Below are 20,842 nucleotides of genomic sequence, written 5' to 3'. Positions count from 1 at the left end.
TTTACAGGGGGAATTAGTAACTTGCCCAAGGTACCACACACAAGACACAGAAGTCTATGCTGTTAACTACATTGCCTGCTGCTTCTAAACAGAACCACCTTGCCACACATCTGACTTTTTCCTTAAGCACAGTGAAGAAAAAAGCCATTTTTGATATGCCGTGAGGTAACCTGCAGAGCACAAACTCCCCACCCACAGCTGGTCTCACTCCTGTCTCAGTGTTTTGACAGTGAGATTTTTACGGTGAGATTTACAGGAGAACACTGGGTCATGGTCCTACTTTGTTCTTTTTCTCAGATTAGCCAGGCTCAAAAATGTGAAACAGACTCAGGAGACATGATAGACAGAAGGAAGCCCACTGTTATCAGTTCGTTAGTAGCTTATTTATCTATGGATCCCTAAGTTTCATATCTAGAGCCTCACTGGCAAAATGCATTCAGCTTTCATGTGTGAAGGTAGATATGAAAGGGATATGCAAAGACGCCTGATAACCTTCACATGTAACTGTTTTGAGCTAAAAATCCTCCAGGCTGGGTTAGAGAGAAATAAGTTCAAAAAATGCTATTGTTCCATCTTTAAATTCATTCCCTCCGTATTTGGAAATAAGTACCTTTGATGATTTTTCTACTTTTATATATTTCTGAACTCTCATAGTTTAGGTCCATGATATGGCTGAAGCATGAATGTACAATTTTTAGTTGTCCCAAGGAAAATCATACTTGTTAGGATATTTACTCGAGTAGTTTTATAATGTTACAATTCTGGAAGAGAAGAAAAGGCATTATAAGTCCCTTCTGGCCTTAGAGAATACATAATATCAAAAATACCTAAAAATCTTTTATTTAAGAAAGTGAAATTGCTTGATGTGCCCTCCCACTCTGGTTAGATGCTTAATAGACCACAGCAGACAGTGCACCTCAGGGCTAAGTGTGCAACAAAACTGAAGTACACAAAAAGCAAATTATAGGCTCAGGTACTGTGAGGCATAAAACAAGAATCAATCCATCAATCCGTGAAATCACTTCATGTGCCCTCCCACTCTGGTGAGATGCTTAACAGACCACAGCAGACAATGCGCCTCAACCAGGGCTAAGTGTGCACACTTGGCCAGCAGCCACCAACAGAACGTGCAGCAGCAGCAGTTAGCGCTGACGCAACTATCGCTGCTATTGCCACCATCTCCCCACTAACAGGGCTTGCAGAATGTACAATACCACATGGGATTATATATATGTGGTTTTTAGGCACCGCCTCATTACCCACAAGAAGGGAAGCTTCTTTCTACTCTTTCACTAGTTGCTTCTCCTACTTGTTAGGAGTTTAATGTATCAGACCCTTTTGAGAAATGTCTATGTCACAGTTACATTCAGGATAAAACAATTATGAAACTGAAGGGCTCAGATTTGGGGATCAAGATTAGCAGGTGGTACTCATTGTACTTGAACTTAAATTAGCAAAAGTATATCTGCTTTTTGCAAGTTTTTGCCACCATTGAAAGCAAAATGTATAGCTTTCATTTGGATTCAAAATAATAAATTGTTTTACTAGGGCAAGATTTCACTAGTAAGAATTCTAGGAAATTATTCCAATTAGATTACATAATAGAGTTAAGTGACCCCTAGAATCTTTAGGTTTGGGGTAGAGATTCTTGAAAGGTAGACTTTAAGTTGGTCTCCCATTTCAACAGTGTTCTTAACTGAAGAATTAGTCTTTTAATATCCTATAGTTTGCTATTTAAAGCTTGGCTTCTCATTTTTGCGAAGGGCTATTTGACTTCCACAGATATAAGGTACAGAAGCAAATGCCAAAGTGCAAGTCTCAATTTTTTTTTTTTTTTTTTTGGCCTCGTATTCATCAAGAACTAGAGAGGCAGGGATACCTAGGCTTTAAAACACCTACTAGAATGTTTCAAGGGAACTAGTTGAACAACTGGGACTAATTTTGCCAAATAGATAGCTTGCAAAGGGCACTTAAAAATTTGGACAGAGGAACTTGGCTGGATTTCTTTAGCAGAGGCCACAAATCTGTTTATTCACCTATCATCAATCTTTGTGGCAATTCCTAAAATTTCTGGAGGGTCCACTTTCACTTTGTGTGACAGGCTCATCTAACTCCAAATATTCTCCTTTAGTGTGTGGTAAGCTTCATATTTTACCTCTTAATTATCTTCTACATTAAACTCTAGAGACACAGGAAACTTACCCTAACACATTTCACATAGAATTCAGGTTCTTGTTTGGGTGATAAAGCCAAGGCCTCTTATCATTCATGCACTATTATTACAAGTTGTATTGACTAGTAGTTTAGTCATATAACTATTTTTTATTTTTATAAATTTTTTTTGTAGAGACAGGGTCTCACCATGTTGCTCAGGCTGGTCTCGAACTCCTGGCCTCAAGTGATCCTCCTGCCTTGGCCTTCCAAAGTGCTGGGATTATAGGCATGAGCCACCATACCTGGCCCCCAGTATATTTATTCTTATTTCAATAGGAATATCTAGTTACTTTGTTTCTACAAATGAGTTTGTACCTCTTAGGTACAATGAGTTGTACCTTGGCTTCTTATTGGGGAGGACATGATAAAAAAAAAAAAAAAAAGAGATGTTTTAGACTCTTTGAGGGTTGGAAATTTGTACCCAGAACATGAAAGAACATACTAGGGACAGGAATTCAAAAGATGATGATGATAGAGAATAATGCTTTATTTGCCAAAACAAACTTTGGGCCTTATAATTAATACTGTATAATCGTTATAATAGGGAAAGCAATGGTATCAAACTTCAAGCTTCTAAAGGGAATTTGGTATTACTCCAGTTTATTAAAAAAAAAAAAAAAAAAAAAACATGTTTTTTTGTACCATAGCAGGGTCAGAGCAGCATTCAAACACTGAAATGGCTTTCAGAGTTCATGTTGAATGCTAACCTACTTACCAAATAGGCACTTCAGCTACTCACTGTCAGCAGGCCACATCCTGTTCAGTGTGATGACTAAATGTACAGTAAGGAAAAGGTGGAGAGCAGACAGTTCTATATTCATGACTACAGCCTTTTCCTTCTACATGCTTGACCTCCAAACCTCCCATGAAAAAAAGGTCCAAGGCTATCTTTCCTTTTTCATTCAGTTCACCAAAATCACAAGGGGGCATCCCTTAAGACAACAGAACCAACTTCCCCTTCATCTAGTAATATTAATTTCTTTGCTTAAGCTACAAACAAGATGTTAACTGCCTTATATTTCATATGCAAGTGAAAATATGAGTCATCCACTGATTCATGTAGCGACTTAAAACATCTTCTCTTCATCATCTTCCTACAGTGTTGGTCGGTCATTTAATTCCAGAGGAATTGCTGTACCTTCCACAGTCAACTCTGCACCTCACTTGTGACACACAGCATCCACCCGGTGCTTCCAGTCTTGTGTCTTTCCTTGCTTCCAGACATCCTGAGACTTTGGAGAAAGAAAGTAATGGCCAACCTGATGGAAAAATTCACTAAACTCCCTGTGCAACTTTTTCTTTGTCTCAAACTCTTCATCTGCTCTTCATACTGTAAGTTCCAGAAATTGTCCATAATAAGAATCTGCCCTATCCCAGCCAGGATAAAAATGTAGGTGATATTATAATTATATTCTTCATGAAGTCACATCAAAACAGTGGTTTTTAAGCTTTAGTTTACATCAGTATTGCCTGAAGGGCTTATGAAAGCAGGTTTCAGCCCTAGCCCGCAGAGTTTCTGATTCAGTAGGTCTGGGATAGGGCTGAGAACTTGCATTTCTAACACATTCCCAGGTGATGCAGATGCTTCTGTTCCCGGGACCACACTGAGAACCCTGCCTTAGATTGTTCAAGAATGCCATTGCTTGCTATCCTCCCTGGCCATCTTCACAGTAAGACAGTCTAGACTTTTATAAGAAGAAAGCCCTTATCCATGCCTTAGAAGGCACTTGTCCTTGACCTAAATAAATGACAGAACATGGAAAACAGACTTAACTATAAAGAAGCAGAATTCATAGAAATCTTAGCATGTGTTTCTCGATCAGCGATCAGGAAACAATGGAAAAGAATTTCCTCTAACCAAAAGGAATTCTAGGTACAGACTAAGCTAGCTTCTTTTACACAGTAAGAAATATTTTGGGAGCAAATGTTAAACAGTACTTCACTTTTTAGCTGTACTTGGGTGTAAGAGAAACTAGCCCATATTACAGGCTTAGTTATACAACATCAAGAATTATAGCTCACACAGAACACTTGATACTACTCAGGCTAGGATTTCATCCTAGAGGAACAGGCACAAACCATGGTTAAGCTGCTTGGTTTAATTTTTTAGCACTTGAAAAAAAATGTACAGTAGTTTGAATACTCAGTCTTTGCAAACCTCCATTGAGGTCAAAGATTTCATTCATACGTACAAAATTAGTTTACAAATTTTTTTTTGGCAATTTCATCTTAGTAACCCGTTTTATCCTATTGCCATTGTCCCAACCATTGAAAAAGTTTACAATAATTTACATAGAAATATTTTCAAAGTGCTTAAGAATAGTGATTGTTCTCTGGGATATTTACAGATGGCCTATACAATGTATGTACAGGTGGTATACACTATAGCACAAGTTTCATTGCTGGAATATGGCTTTCTAAGGAAAGTGCATATTTGGCCAGAGGTGGCAATACTGTCTAGAAATTCAAGGGTTACAGATACTTAGTAACCACATCCAAAGCTGAAGTAGAATGTGGACAAGAATATTTACAAAAGTAATATAAAAACGGTCAAGTACACAAGCTTGATCCACACAAAGGTATCTTGATGTTCTTCCAGCCGAGAGGAAGAAAGAGACTTCAGCTGCTGGCTCGGTTACTGTTCCGACGGGGGTATTATTTGTTTAGACCTCAAAGGTCAAGACTTGTCACAGAAGTCAAGCTAGATCATCATCTGTGCTTACAACTGATATCTGTGGAAAAGAAGAAGTATGGAATGAGCTTGGTGATCACTCACTGATGGCAACTCTCGTCTTTAAAATGGACCCTGCTTTTTAGTTGGTCATTCGAACACTCAGAGTGCTCAGAAGAAAAGTCAGATACAAAAGAGTACTGAGTTGTGTCATTCATGCATTTAATTTGAATTCAACTATACCTGCTTGGTAGTGAGATAAGATAGTGTGACTGATTCTGCCTCTTCTACTTAATGATCATAAGTCTTGGAGAAAAATGTGAAAAGCCATCTGTGTGTCAAGAATTGACCACTGTTCCATGTTTCACCAGAGCTTGAGAGGCGAGCAATCATACTTGGTTTTTTCAGCCTGTTTCCTACGTGAAGGCCAAATACTCCACTTGGGTTTCATCTGAAGAACAAGTGAATGACTACTGCTAGAAGAAAAGCTAGCTATACTAAGTGTGGTGGGATACTTTTTAAAGCAAAGCGTATCATAATTTTGGCTAAGTGAATCTTACTCAATACACTGACTTTAAGCCAACTGCCCTATATATGATACGCTAATTTACTTTCAAATATCCAGTAGGCAATGGATTTAATAGTTCAGTAAAGAGCTACTTGGTTCATGCTAATATTTACATGTCATTTCTATAACCAAAAATATCTTAATATAGTGGTGACCTTAAGTTGACCCTCTTGCCATTTGGTGAGGGTTAGATGCTGATCAACTGACTGACTTATGTTCTAATAGGCTACACTGTCTAATATCCAGGTGGCAGATGAAGTATTTGGTAACTCCATCATCCTAATGGCTCTCTTTCCAGCCTAGGTCTCCTTTCTGAAAAGTCTCACTTCAAGCCATGGTATATAAAGACACAAAGCTGACTTACTGCTGGGTATGTGTGTCCAACAGAAGCACTGTGTCTACCAATGTCTATGGAGAGGTCCTCTTCAGTGGTTTTCAAGTACACAGGATTGTCAAAGTTCATACTTTTCATGTTCTTGTGTTGCCAATTCCGCCACATCAAGTAGCCACCTACTGCTGCCATCACTAAGAGCACTGAAAAAAATCAGAGGGTAGCTAAGTGAGCTAAGTCTAATATTGGAACATACAAGAAAGGTAATAATGTTCAGGAATCCATAATAATTGACATTAGTAAAAATGTCATGTTTTATGGAGCTAGGATAACTAGAAGTTGGAATAAACATGGGCCAGGAGCTTGAAACAAGTTCAGCCCAGAGGTAGTTCTATGCACTGGAGCTGGGCTAGCCACATCCATCCAGGCAAGGGCAGGGTCCTCGGTCCCACCTTACGCTCACCAAATTAAAATTGCAGAAGGTTCTGGAGAGCTATTCAGGTGTTCCTGGTGTGTTAGCTAAGCTTGGAATCTATTAATTTAGGACAAAGGCTTTTATAGCAAAGTCCTTATAATTCGCATGTCTCATAATAGTTTGAGGTCCTTTTCCATAGGTTTGAAAATTCTTAACTGCTTTTAATTTACCCTCAACAAGTCCTGTAACTCTTCAAGAAAGCATTTAAGCATTTGTGCATCTCCTCTGTATGAAGCATTACACGCATTTCAAAGGGAGAACAGAAGAGCAGTTAAAGAGACTTATAAGGGGACAAGCCAGGCTAACAGTGCTTAAGTGGAAAGCATTAACTGTTGAACATTTATCATGCCAGTTACTGTGCCAAGGGCACAACTGAAGAGAAAGATATGGGCCTTAATTTAGTGTACTATGTGGGGGAGAAAGTGAATATAATTCAGTGTCATAAGTGCTATGACAGCATAAAAGGGTAGCTCCAGATGAACAAAAAATCTTCATCTGGTATCTAAGAAGTTCTTGAACCCAGACTTGTAGGAAATCTACTTACAGAGAGGAAGAATGGCCCAAGCGGCAGAAGTCCCTTTTGGGGGAACACTGACCTCTGATACTGCTGTGGTCACATTGATCCCTACAGAGGAATAAAAGGAATCCGTTTAGAAGGGTCTGTATTAAGATTTAGAGATTTACCCATCAGGTAAGGAGCCAAAACCTTTGCATCCAACATTGATGTTCACTATCTACTACAATTGAACACCAGGAACAACTGTGGCCTAGAAGTATTTGAGTCACATGCTGTAGTAGCCATTTCACTGACAGTTCTCTACTAGAAACCTTAAAGATCAGTCAGGAAAAGATATGCAAATTTTAAGTCTTTGGTGTTTAAATATAGGTTACCAATTGGGGCAGAAATAGTAGTTAAAGGTTGCATTAATTATTTAAGCTATAGATACAAAGAGTGTGGCTGTTAGTGGAGATTAACAGTTTGCAGTACTGAACTCGATACCTCCAGGAACTAGTCCACTAGTTGGTGAAATTTCTGTTGTGTTCGTATCTTTTGTCTCACTGTAAGTCACAGTAGTTGCAGTACCTGAATTATAAAAACCAAGAACCTGGTTAATGCCAAGGTTCCAGAATGGCTAGCTCTTTTGTCCAGACAAGCCATGCAAAAGGTTATTTTAAAACCAGGTGAAATAGACAAACCACTGCTGAACTAAGTTGTACAGCTGATGTGTCAAAATTGAAATAGCAATCTTCATGCAAAAAGAGATACATTGAACTTTGGGAAGAACAGTCGGTATTTGGAATTTGACAATTCAAAATGATGGACAACCATATTTTATCCCTCTAAACAATATCCCACGTTCCTGTAAATTACAAGAAATGTTTTCAAGATGCTCTGGTATAGCAGGCATACCAGACTGTCTTGCAACTAATTTCTTGGTAAACTGAGCTAATCCCTGCCGTGACCTGACCATGAATCACGCTAGTAAAAACCTCACCAGCCTCACCATATGAGCTCCTTGGCCACACAAAGGAGTTTAATTTGCCACTTAATCAAAAGCTAAGAACAGAAGACTAAATGCAAATTCAGCTTAAGTGTTATTTTAGGTAAGCGTCACCCACTGAGGCAATGAGGTTTTTGTAACCATGGCCTTCCTTAAGCATAGTTTCTGTCCTCCTCCTTTTGAGGAAAAATGTTAAGGCCTCGTTTAATTACCTGCAAGTCGGCTAGCTCAGTGCTGTTAAGGGACTAACTGGTACAAATTAGTATAAGGTATGTTGACACTATAGTCTCCTATAAACTCATTTAATGTTGACATGGGTTAAAGTCAGTTCTAAAGAAATGACATGATAACCCGGCATACAACAATAGCAGATATCTTCTCAAATCTATTCAAAGAATTAGCTAAAACAGAATTCTTAAAAATCCAAGCTTGTGTCTTATATTGCTTGTTGTATGTTCTACTTGTGGTTGAAACACAAAATGCCTTACTTTGGCAGTCTCGGCCATTTTCCTCTAGATTGAACCCATTGGGGCAGGAACAGGTATATTTTGGAGAGTGATCATTAATCTGTGGTGCTGGCAGGCATAGGTATTCACATCCTCCATTCTCCATGTCTTCTTCACACCAATTTTTACCTAGTCAGGAAAAAATACCATTAAAATGGGTATTCCAATGCCTAGTATATATAAAGCCTTGTTCTATGTGTTGAAGACCTGAGTCCTTGCCCCCAAGAGCTTAGACTTGTTGACTCTGGCAATCCTTCAAGTGAGAGCAATATCAAGGAAGAATAAGTATAAAGGTACAGGCAGCATGCTCTAAGGACACCAGATAAGGGACCTCTTAGAGACAGACTGTAAAAGTTATGTCTTTAAGAGACAGATTTCAAAAGAGGAGGTGGGGAAGGGAGGTGAGGGACCAGGACTGGCTCTCACTATTGGCCCAAGGTTTAGTGTGAAGGCTCAGAGAAAGGAGACTAGGCATGTTCTCCTGGTTTTCTCTTGACTTGCTCCAACAAAGTGGAAGGAAACTCAGCCTTAAGAAGGTTTGAAGGTTTTATTTAGATAGAACCAGCCAAGTGTTTTCAGCAGGACATAATATAACCTGATGTGTTTGAGACTCTACACAATCCTATAGCAGGTGTGTCACAGGGAAAAAGTAGGTGTTACAAGTTGAATTGTGTTCCTCCCTAAAATTCATATATTGAAGTCCTAGTACCTCAGAATGTGATCTGATTTGGAGATATTGAAGATAGGATATTTACAGAGGTAATCGAGTTAAAATGAGGTCATTAAGCTGGGCTCTAATTCAATATGACTGGTATTACAGTTCACGCCTTTAATTCTAGCTCTTTGGGAGGCCGAGGATTACTTGGGGTCAGGAGTTTGAGACCAGTCTGGCCAACATAGTGAACATAGTGAAACCCCATCTCTACTAAAAATACAAAATGTAGCTGGGCATGGTGGCTCACTCCTGTAGTCCCAGCAACTCGGGAGGCTGAAGCAAGAGAATTGCTTGAACACAGGAGGTGGAGGTTGCAGTGAGCTGAGATTTTGCCACCGCACTCCAGCCTGGGCGACAGAGCGAGACTCCGTCTCAAAAAAAAAAAAAAACAAAACTGGACAGAAGCATATACAGAGGGAAGATGATGTGAAGAGACACAGGCGGAAGCACTGTCAACAGACCACGAAAAGAGGCCCCGAACAGATCCTTCCCTCACAGCCCTCAAGAGGCACCAACCCTGCTGGCACCTTGATTTCAGACTTCTGGCCTCCAGAATTTTGAGACAATAAACTTCTGTGGTTTAAGGCAGTTTGTGGCACTTCATTGCAAAAATCCTAGCAAACTAACAGTAGAGGAAGTTTGTAGAACAAAAGCTACTTTGGAGGCTACTGCAATAGTCTTGGCAAGAGGGGCTGAAGGCCAAGGGGACATGGATGAAGCAGAAATAAAAGATCTGACACTGAGGCTTGGGAGGGAAGCTAGGAGCTGAAGCTGAGAAGCCATTTCTCTAAGGCAGCAGAAATAAAAAAATAACGTGTGAAATGTTTGAGGTAGGGTACGGGAGGGCAAACGTTCCTTTTAAAGAAAGGTGAGTTGCCAAGAGCCACTGACATCCAGTAGGTTCTGTGTCATGCTGCTTCTCTTAAAGTGGTTATTAAGGACTGTGCTTCTCCACGGTACCTGATGGCTGTACAAGTTCATGATAGACAATGATGTCTTGGGCATCATTAAGGTTGTTGACTAGAGTGGCTAGCTCTGATCCAGTGAATTTATTGGCACCATAGACTGCTTCGTTTTCCCCATCTATCCAGTAGACACGATCCTACAACAGAACCCCACAATTAGCATGTACATCCAGGATTAACACAAGTCCATTTCTAAGGTCATCATTTACTTCTCATTTAATGGACTAAGTTTATTGAATGCTGAGCTGGGACACTAGATATAAAACTGTAAAAGAATCAAGTTTAGGTTTGAAGTGCTTCTGGGAATTAGTGTCTAATTTGTACCAGGTTTTAAGTGAAAGCAGTTTCTCAAGCCATGCTCAGCTGCTCTTCCCTCCTCCCGCCATGTCTGTCATTTCTCCTCAAAGTGATATAGTAGCTGAAAGGTATACACACTTTGATGTGAGACACATCTTACCTCAAATATTGTTAGTGCAAGAGGGTGAGCTAGGAACTCCAGAGACTTTAGTACTATCCTACGATCTTGGCCATTCAAGTCCACGCTGGATAACATGTGCAACTTAGAATCAAGCCAATAGAGGCGGCTTTTTATAAGGTCTAGGTAGGAAAAGAATTGTCATTACATGACAAGCCACTACTACTCTGGCTTCCATTTAAAACATCTAATGAATTAATATTCTACTTTTATGGTTCTTTCCCCAACAGGGTTTCTTAATGGGGTCACACAAACCTGGCAAAGCAGCATGCAGAATCTGTATCCACATTCATTTTTGGGGACTAACGGGGTACCTGAGATTCTCAAAGTAAACGACTTAAGAAATACTACTCACATTACAGAAAATATTAAAAGAGGCTGGCATTTTGTAGTTCTCCTCCACAAAGCCAGAAGAAAACTGTTAAAAGCCTGCAATTCAGGAAATGCTAAGGCATTCATGCCCAGAATATTTAGTATGAGTGCACCCAAGACCTAACTTTCACTGAGTTCGTGTCACATATTAGGCCCAGGTGGACAACAGGTCAGTAGTTACGGAATGTGTAATTTGCTAATCCACCATTTTACTTGTGTTGTTCAGTTACTCCCATTGAAAATTCCTGCTAGAATTTAGGCGGAAGCAGAAGAGTCATCTGCTAGTCCAGAATTCACCATGGAGATAAATGGAAACACTATGAAGATAGTTGAGTGGGTGGTCGAGAAGGAAGAACATACATACCAAGTGTAATTCCGTTAGGCCACTGGATATCCACTGTCACCAGTGGACGTCTATCAAATCCATTCATTCCTGCTTTTTCTATTTTAGCTGGTTCACCCCAGTCTGACCAGTAAACAAAGCTGTGAAGAAATAAATGAGAAATAAGCCTCAATGGTTTAGAAGGAATAAAGTTGTAGCTTGAAACAAAAATTTAAAATTTGAGCAGAAAACTCAAGGGATTCTCTAGTGACAAATAGTAACACTTAAGGGTCTAAATTTTGTTCTAGGTAAATAAATTTGAATATTAAGAATCTGCAAGTTCATTATTAACTGTAATAATCTATGTTTGTCTGACATTTAAATTTCGGCCCAAAGTCACAAGGTTATGTTTCCTTTTTAAAAGGTCACTTCTTTCAGAGGAGTGAAAGACAAATATCCTTTACATTTCATAGCAGGGGTTGGCTGATTGAGTTCTAATGAGGCTGCAGGGGGGGCAGTTGTGATGACTACAGCCTTAGTCAATTTCCTAAGCTGCTCTTCTATGTTACTTAGTGGTAATTTAGGGAACCCCCTTAGTGAAATGTTCCTATAAAGGTCTGTTTATTTCTGCTGGACTTTCAGACAACTTGCACACTTAGATGCAATGTCGTTACCCAAATCCCCACAATTCAGACTGTCATTTAGGTTTGATCATCCAGAGCTAGCCCAGCAAAGTGTTCAGTCAAAAACTAAAAAATCACTTGCGTAGAAACTGGGTGGGCAAAAGGGTTCAGATACAGCTTTTGGTACACACATCAAATCAGGAATGTTAATTCATTAATATCAACGAGCAATCAGTCATACGAGTCAGACAGGAGGACCTGTCATACAGATAAGGCCGTCCTAGGGTCATTCAACTGGGGCAAAACTGGTATCTTGAATTGGAATTCTAATTCTTTGTTGTAGAGGGCTGATAAACCTTGAGATTTTAGTACTAATTCAGGTATGAGAAAGCTCCTGACCTACACAGATACCATTCAAAAAGCTATGTGATAGAAAACGGTGTACAAACCCAGACAGTGGGTCCACAGCTATGGAGGCAGGCTCTCGCAAATCAGAGTTAAACAGGAACTTCCTCTTGGTTCCATCTAGGGTAGCTACTGAAATAGTCTTAGAAGCCGCATCAGTCCAGTAGATGGTCTTGTACACCCAATCAACAGCAATGGCTGCAGGATTATAGACATTGTCGATCATTTTAACATGTCTACCAACCTTGTCATCAATTGAGGCACTGAAACAGAATAGGTCACAAGAAATTTAAGAGTTTGACACAATTAGAGCTTGGAGAAGGGACTTTTTGCTTACAAAATGGTCAATGACTTCATTCAGAAAGAAATCTAGTAACACCACAGCTCACCACTCAAATTATTTAACCATGCTGCTTACTGATGCTAAATTAATAATGCTGTGGATTATCTAGTTGCTGGTATGTATTCTATATACAAGAACAACAAATTTATAAGTGAAGCTATTTGTTTCAGTATCCATCATCTGAGTTTCTATAGTTCCCATTAAGAAACGGCTGTACTACCATTTCTATTTGTAGCAACAATGAACAGTTCTCAATTAACTGTAGAGAAAAGGGAGAAAATATAAAAAATATGAAAGATGTCATCTTTTACTTCATAGACAATTATTAGTTTCTATTTAGGAAATGATAACAATTTAATAAAGAATTAGTGTTAGATTTAATGTCCCCAGGTAATTAGATGCTAGATGGGGCTAGACACAAAATGAAACTCCTCCAAACTATCCCACAGATCACTTCCCAAGTGACAATGACTTATGTCGAGACACTACAAATGGAACTGAAAGTTACCTGAAGATAGCCTTTTGGCTTAGATCAGCCCAGAATAGTTTCTGAGCAGCAATGTCAGCATCGAGAGCCACAGTGTTTCTTAGCTGTTCAACTAGTTGGATATATTCTTTCCTCTCTAAGCCAATCTTCCTGATGTCTCTTCGATTAGTGAAGATCAGACTTGGCTCTTTGCCTGCAAGATGAAAGTCAGGGTTACTTAGTTTTGCTTTAAGAAGGCAAGGTCTTTCTAAACCACCTCCTCCCAGCAGAGATCTTAGAAAGTAAAGGTATTGTGGAATACGTCAGTAGTATCTGTTCTGGAGTTCCTGCCCCTGGGACCTGCAAGTGCTTCTTATGGTTTAGGAAGGCAGTCCTGGGATTACAGCCTTCAACAACAGGGTGGGTGATGAATAAGTCACTTATTTGAGTTGCACTCAAGTTTTGGAAACAGAGAGCATGCAAACCTGGTAGGTATTCATGGTATCATACGCAAAAGGAATGACCAAGGTAGATGTCTGGGGGAGAGATCTGCTATTTAACTGATACTGCTGTATTATGAGGTTAGCAACATTGTTCTCAAGTACGATTTCACGTTTAGTTTGACTATTGTGGTCACCGGCTGTACCTTTAAGAGGGACTTACTTGTAAAAGTACAATAGCTACACCAGTCCAAGTTCATTTACCTACTGCCTTGCACACGCCAGTGGCAAGATCCATTTGATAGCCACGACTACATTCACACTTGTAACCGCCTTTTAAGTTGATACAAATTTGACTGCAGATTCCTGGATTTTGGCATTCATCAATATCTAGGAGGGAAATCAGAATTAGTCTTGCTGCTCCTATACCTTACTAGGTACATACTACCCTTTCCCATCACCCGCAGGGTCCAGGTTTTCTTCTTAGACTCACCTCCACAGGTTTTCCTATCTATCAGTTCAAACCCAGCTGCACAGTCACACTCGTAGCCTATAACTAGGTCTTTGCAGATATGGGAACATCCGCCATTATTTACCAAGCATTCGTTTATATCTGGAATAAAAATGTAGCAGTCACTTGACAACTTATTTTCAATTAATACCTGTCTTTCATATTTAAAACCCAAGCTATTTGATAACTTATCTAGTTGGCCTGGTCAAACCCATGATTTGTCTAAGACCTAATCATTTATTTTATAGGTATATATTTCAGGGTGGATTATCTATCTCCTTGGCAAGTTACCAGTTGGTCAAGCAGCATTTAGTCAAGTTTCTCTATTGATGATCAGTTATCTTTAAGGAGGTTAAACTATAAACTAGTTTGGGCTAGGCACGGTGGCTCATGCCTGTAATCCCAGCACTTTGGAAGGCCGAGGCAGGTGGATCACGAGGTCAGGAGTTTGAGACCAGCCTAGCCAACACGGGGAAACCTTGTCTTTACTAAAAATACAAAAAAAAAAAAAAAAAAAGAAAAACCAGGCATGGTGGCGGGCGCCTATAGTCCCAGCTACTTGGGAGGCTGAGGCAGGATAATTGCTTGAACCTGGGAGGCAGAAGTTGCAGTGAGCCGAGATTGCGTCAACGCACTCCAGCCTGGGCAACCAGAGTGGAACTCCGTCTCAAAAAACACAAAAAACAAAAAACAAAAACAAACACTATAGTTTGTCCTACCTGGGTTTTTAAGTCATAAAGTTTCACTCTGAAGTCTACAATTGAACTTCAGTATATTCAAAAGTTTAAGCAGCCATCACATGGGGTCTACAGTGTTAGCTATGCTGGATTGTATCAAACTTCCAGGGTTTGTACTTGAGCAACAAGTACACTTACGACATTCTTTCAGGGGCTCATCACTCCAGTCCCTGCAGTCCTGCTCCTGGTTACATACTTTGCTGATATCTATGCATTCTCCACTTCTGCATTTGAATTTTCCAGGGCCCAAGCACTGATTGACTACAAAGAGAAACAAAGAAGGGAGATTCCATGAGTGGGTCTGGTCAGAGCAATCCATTGCTTAACCAACAAGAAGAAACCCTTACCATTTTTGCAGTTGACTTCATCGGAACCATCGACACAGTCTCGGATGCCATTACACTGCCTGCTGCCATGGATGCAGCTGCCATCCTCACACTCAAATTGGTCAGGTCGGCAAGTTCGAGAGGCTACAAAGGGAGGAAACACCATGGAATGAAGCTAGCAAATTGTCCCAGTTGATACACGGAAGAGAACTGAACATGCCATGCTAGAAAGCTACTTACGACAGTTGACCTCATCACTGCCGTCCTTGCAGTCAGGGTCCCCATCACATCGCCACTTCTTATGGATGCACTCGCCAGAGCCGCACTGGATTTCGCTGGCTGGACACTTGGTGTGTATAACTGGCTGGCGGCCACACTGCTCCAGGGACTCATCAGATTGGTCGGAGCAGTCTGCATCATCATCACATACCCAGCTGATGGGGATGCAGGAGGAGGTGCTGCACTGGAACTCATGGACGCCACAGGTTGGCGGGGCACAGTCCAGCTCATCACTGCCATCGCTGCAGTCATCCTGGCCATTGCATACAAAGTTCCTGGAGATGCAGCGGCCACTGGAGCAGGTGAACTCACTGGGGCTACATGTTATATTGCCTATTAAGAGAGAGGATGCCCCATTGAAAGTGCATCAAGATAGGTCCTTTCAAGATTCTTGTCCCAAAATCTAATACATTGATCTTTATTCATTAATCGTAACTTACTAGCCCAACTTAAAGGCTACAACGGAGTTAAATCAAGAACACAGTCTCACTGTACAAAAAATGAAGGCACACTGTAAATAAAAAGAACAGAAATAAAGGACCAAGAAAATAGTTGAAGACTGGAAATTAATTTGAGATGAGAACCACAATTGACTCTAAAAGTGGCTGTGATAACTAACAAACTGAAACAAGGGATTTCAATTTGGAAGGCAGAGATTGAGTTGTCCTTGAATCAACATACAGCTTGTCAGATCTCATCACTAGATGAGAATATCATGCAACGTAATACAACAAGCATTAAGACACTGTCACCAAAAAGAGGTGAACCACATACTACCATACATGGTTCCTCTTTTCGGTCCTTTAAATAAGGATCAGGAATAACAAGTCTTAAACACTTTCCATTTTGAAAAAGTCACTGCCAGGGCTGTAATCACCATTTAACAATCAGGTATGCTGACAATGATAAGCTAGTCCTACTAGCCAATTGGTACTTTGACTTAAATTCCTGCCAAACATTTCAAGGTCACAATTTGGTGGCAATTAGAATAGAGACCACGACTCTCTTGGGAAGCAAAGTCTAGATTTATAAGGGAAACACTTGGCAGCACAAGGGCTTACCAATACAGAAAACTCAATTCTAGGATTGAACACTAAAACTCATTGGACTAGGTGCAATGGTATTGACCTCAGGAGGTGACTTCTATACACAAGATTGGTGTTTCAACTGTAAGTACCCTGAGCTCCCTTGACTACTACCATATCAGGAGACCCATGCTTGTCAGACCTGGGTAGGTTTTAGAGGCCCTATAAAAAGGGCGGTAGCTTGAAAGAACATTCAAAGCACTGTTTGTTCAACCTAGCGATTTTCCCAGGACTTCACCTTCAACATGCAGCATTTTATTAAAGATTTTCCAAGACCAGAAACATGAAAGAATAGGAAACAGAGTTAGCTTTCAGAGACAGGAACTGCAACAGGAGACAAAGGTATCACCAGTTGGGTAGACTTTTCTTTGGGTATCTGAGGCAAGATGTTAATTCATGCTTCTGTGTCTTTTTTTTTCCCCCAAAAAGTTATGCCAGAATCTAGTTTAGGGGTAAAGAAATGTTTGTATAATACTCAAATAATTTATTCCAATAACCCAATCAAGTTTAGACCTATGAATGTGTTTGCCAACCCTACTCACCTAATTTTATTGTGCCAAAGTGCAAAAGGCACATGAATTACTGTCACAACAGAGACAAAAGTCCACACAATTGCTGCTTCCCTGAGCTACTGCTACATACAAGTGCCTTGAATGACTTACCTTCTTATTTCTACTTGCCTAAAAGAAACACCAAGCAATGGCCAATTGCCACGTGAATGTCTTTTAGGGTTTTAGGGCAGTTATGAAGGACGAGTAATTGAGCAGATAGTGAAGTCACTGAAAAGTGAGTCAATGTCAGTGCCTCTTCATGCTTAGGTTAGTTTCCCCTGCCCACCCTTCCTTTAGGAAAAGGGTCTTTGGGTTACGTCACTCAACACTGATCTTCTTACCACAGTTTTCTTCATCTTCTCCACTGTCACAATCATTTTCACCATCACATCTCCAGGACACTGGGATACACTGAGTAGAATGGGCGGCACAGCTGATTTCATTTATGCGGCATGTTCTCATATCTGTTGATGATATACAGTCTCAAAAGAGCCTCAAAACTGATCAATGCAAAGCTGATGCTCCTGTGCTGCCTGGAAGCGCTAATACCTGTGACTCAGTAGCCTGGCAACTGGTGAAATTCTAACTGGCTGAAGCCTGGGGAGCTCTTTCATCAGCTCCATTCCTTAGAAGCTGTGCCAACCTATGCTACCTGACAGTGTACCTGACAGCCTTGACCACGTCACTCCTTCAAGGTCCCATGGCGTGCTCAGTTCTGGCTTTTGTTTTACTTGGCATGGTGAAGTTTACTGGCTGGGCTGCTCCTAGACCACTATTTATCTGTTGGATATCAAGTGGACAGACCCAGATATTGTCATCTAATCTCAAATGCATGAAAAGTCAGATGGTCAAACACCTAGGAAATCTTCTATTGCCTAGATTCCTTTACAGGCCTCCTTCACAACCTCCTTTAAATTGACATCTTGCAAAGTAGAAGCATGCCCTAATGCTTGACTTGAGGTCATTCTCCACTAAAACTTGAGGCTGAATCTTTACACAACCTGTCTTTAGCGCGCAGGCCTTGAACTCACTTGTCTTGACCATTATTACTCCCCTCACTTATCTACAAAATTGAAAGTAACACCCTTATCTTCCTTTCCATTTGATTTTCTTTCATAATCACATTTTAGACCTAAATTTTGTTCATGTTAGTCCTTCTTTAGTGCTTCTACCAGTGCAGGCCTCTACTGACTCAAACTCTAAGACTTTCTTCACCTTGACATTCAGGTGATCTCACTTTATATGTTCCCAAACCATCATTCTTTATGGTCTCATAGACTGTTTCCTAAGGACACAGGTATACGCTTGCATACCTATGAAGTTTATCTTATTTAAGAATAAGCTGTAAGATCTCCATTTTAGTAACTTTAGGTTACATGTGTGTCAGAAGTCACTATTCACCCAATTACTAGCTACCTTACCTCTTCAGTAATAGCTTTTTAATAGTATGAGAAGCTGTGCTTCTAAAAGCTTATGCTTGGCTCACAGGGAACCCTCACTTCTTGACTTAGCTTCCAGGACCAGAGTACCATCTGCTCAGAGTCATTATAATCAAACATTTGAAATCTATGCACCTAGTCAAGGAGTTCTTGATTGAATCTGCTGACTTCAGTTTTAAGTATTCAATAGTGAAGCTACCCAAGAGAATGTAAGTCTTGTTGGACCAGGGAGAACATTCTTTAAAGGAGGCTGATAAACTGGTAATAATTTGACTGACTTTGGAGTCAATTGACCTAAACTTTAAGGCGGGCAAAGAAAAATGAATACCAAGTAGTAGATTAAGCAATACTTAGAAATGTGAGACACCGAACAACTTAGGAAAGTTCAAGGCCAAAGCAAGTTACACTCACGGCACTGTTCTGGGCTTTCATCTGAACCATCTTCACAGTCAGGATCTCCATCACACTTCCATCGGTTGGGAACACACTGGCCATTGTTGCACACGAAGTCAGATTCAGCACACGTCTTCTTTACTACAAACGTTTATTTGAAGGGTTAAAGTTGAAGTCACTTACCCACAGCCCTAGCTTCACATGAGGGCTCATACTGCATTTTGGCATGTTTTGCTCTAAAAAAAGCTGAGTCAATGGGCACTCAATTGCCAATATCCAGGGGGAAACTTCAGAAAAATTATTATTATTATTTTTTTTCGGAGAAGGAAGATGCTCATTTGAGAGACTTGGAGAAAACTGAAGTCAAGGTCAGATAGAGGTTGCCCATTATCTTATGGCTCGGAGATATCTTACAGTTAACTTCCTGCCTATTGTATAATGTTGAGATTAAGTAACACTTTCATTTTCTACATGTATTTCTTCCAAGTCATTCAAGTACTTCATACATTTAACAGCTAAACATTCCCTCTTCTGACTGGATCATAGTAGAACTGTTTGCTGGGGACTGAATGTTTGTTTGCACCCAAAATTCATGTATTGAAATCCTAACCCCCAATAAGATGTTATTAGGAAGTCGGGCCTCTGGGAGGTAAAGTCATGAGGGTGGAGTCCCCATGAATGGGATTAGCACCCTTATAAAAAGAAACCAGAGCACTTGCTTTCTCTCTCTCTGTAATCTACTATGTAAGGACACAGTGAGAAGATGGTCATCTGCAAATCGGAAAGACAGCTCTCACCCGATACCAGATCTGCTGGCACCTTGATCTTGGACTTCTCAGCCTCCATAACTATGAGAAATAAATTTCTGTTGTTTCAGCCACCCATCTATGGTGTTTTTGTGAGAGCAGTCTGAGCTGACTAAGACTCTGTTCAAGGGGTATCCCTTAACAACACATGTGTTTAGTGTGGAGAATGAAGGCCAAACCCCAGTACTGAATATTGTCACCCATACTGGTCTACAGGGGCAAAGGAACTCATCAGGTAGAAAGGGGAGAAAACTCAATCAGTGTAACAAGAGATGTTGCATTTAGAATTCAAGGGAGAGATGATTTTAGCCTTTCTAGCCAAGGGGTAGGCTAACATCAATCAGCTAAAAGTCATTGAAGCTGTCAGTGCTAATATCCATAACTGACTGCTAATGTTAAAATAGCCTAAGGAAAGGAATTGATTCTGCTGCTAATTCTTGCTGGGGCAGGTCTTTCCCCTATACTTAGGGTTACCATGCAATTTTTTGTCCAAATTGGGACAATCTCAGCAGAAAGGGGACACTGTTAATTAATCCAGAAGATAAGTATAAACCAGGGCTGTCCTAAGCAAATTGGGCAGCTTGATTACCCTACCCATGAAGGAATCACAGAGTAGGATGAATCTTGATATAAAGTAGCCACACAGGATACCCTAAGCTTATCTTTCTTAGATTATATTCTTTCTTGCCTATATGCTTATAGCTTCTACCCAAATTTGTATTTTAAAACATTCCTCCATAACATATATTCTGTGAAGATAAATAAGTGAAAAATTCACAATTTGATGAACATTTGAAAGGGACTATTTCCCAAATCACTGGCTTAAAGTAAGTAGAACTCTCAGAGTTTAGAGTTTGCCCTTGGACCACTCTGGTTCAGTGTAAGATATTATAAAGGGGAGAGATAGTGATTACAGTTAATTTCTAGAACTCAAGATGGGTTGGCAAATTATGATTTAAAAAGCATTATCTCCTTGAATTACATAACCAAGGAAACAAGACTAGCCATGCTAGCTTTAGATTCATGACTGTTTCTAAAATCACTGAAAAACTCAAACACTAGTGTTAATGAATTAAGTGGTATTCAAGGCCCATGTTCTCCTGAGCATGGAGGAAGAAGTCAGAGGGTCTGCAGGGTTAGTTGCTGTAATTCAACCTGTGATATTCTTTGGAAGTTGCAAAAGAGGGAGTAGCAGAATGGCTGTAAAGAGACCCCATGATTGATTGATTGATTGATTGATTGATTTTGAGACAGAGTCTCGCTCTGTCACCCAGGTTGGAGTGCAGTGGTGTGATCTCGGCTCACTGCAAGCTCTGCCTCCC

The 20,842-nt window shown here is 40.2% G+C and overlaps 1 protein-coding gene across 2 annotated transcripts in view; it reads right to left on the bottom strand.

Annotated features, from left to right (window-relative positions):
* Positions 1 to 4,293: 4,293 nt before the first annotated feature.
* Positions 4,294 to 20,842, bottom strand: part of VLDLR (very low density lipoprotein receptor) — a 32,948-nt gene continuing 16,399 nt past the window's right edge. The window contains exons 3-19 of one of the 2 annotated variants that reach the window (XM_011988348.1): positions 18,733 to 18,855; positions 17,224 to 17,346; positions 15,208 to 15,579; positions 14,989 to 15,111; positions 14,780 to 14,902; positions 13,887 to 14,006; positions 13,658 to 13,783; positions 12,996 to 13,167; positions 12,189 to 12,407; positions 11,159 to 11,277; positions 10,405 to 10,544; positions 9,943 to 10,084; positions 8,250 to 8,396; positions 7,260 to 7,343; positions 6,804 to 6,884; positions 5,818 to 5,987; positions 4,294 to 4,946 (exon numbers count right to left, since the gene is read on the bottom strand). In XM_011988348.1, coding sequence (XP_011843738.1) covers positions 4,911 to 4,946; positions 5,818 to 5,987; positions 6,804 to 6,884; positions 7,260 to 7,343; positions 8,250 to 8,396; positions 9,943 to 10,084; positions 10,405 to 10,544; positions 11,159 to 11,277; positions 12,189 to 12,407; positions 12,996 to 13,167; positions 13,658 to 13,783; positions 13,887 to 14,006; positions 14,780 to 14,902; positions 14,989 to 15,111; positions 15,208 to 15,579; positions 17,224 to 17,346; positions 18,733 to 18,855 — 2,420 coding nt within the window. In that variant the 3' untranslated portion in view covers positions 4,294 to 4,910. The remainder of the gene's footprint in view (positions 4,947 to 5,817; positions 5,988 to 6,803; positions 6,885 to 7,259; positions 7,344 to 8,249; positions 8,397 to 9,942; positions 10,085 to 10,404; positions 10,545 to 11,158; positions 11,278 to 12,188; positions 12,408 to 12,995; positions 13,168 to 13,657; positions 13,784 to 13,886; positions 14,007 to 14,779; positions 14,903 to 14,988; positions 15,112 to 15,207; positions 15,580 to 17,223; positions 17,347 to 18,732; positions 18,856 to 20,842) is intronic. The other variant, XM_011988349.1, reaches the window with a different exon arrangement.

The sequence above is a fragment of the Mandrillus leucophaeus genome, unplaced genomic scaffold (assembly GCF_000951045.1).
Source record: "Mandrillus leucophaeus isolate KB7577 unplaced genomic scaffold, Mleu.le_1.0 Scaffold329, whole genome shotgun sequence".
Lineage (NCBI taxonomy): Eukaryota > Metazoa > Chordata > Mammalia > Primates > Cercopithecidae > Mandrillus > Mandrillus leucophaeus.
This window is presented reverse-complemented; position numbering and strand designations above follow the sequence as displayed.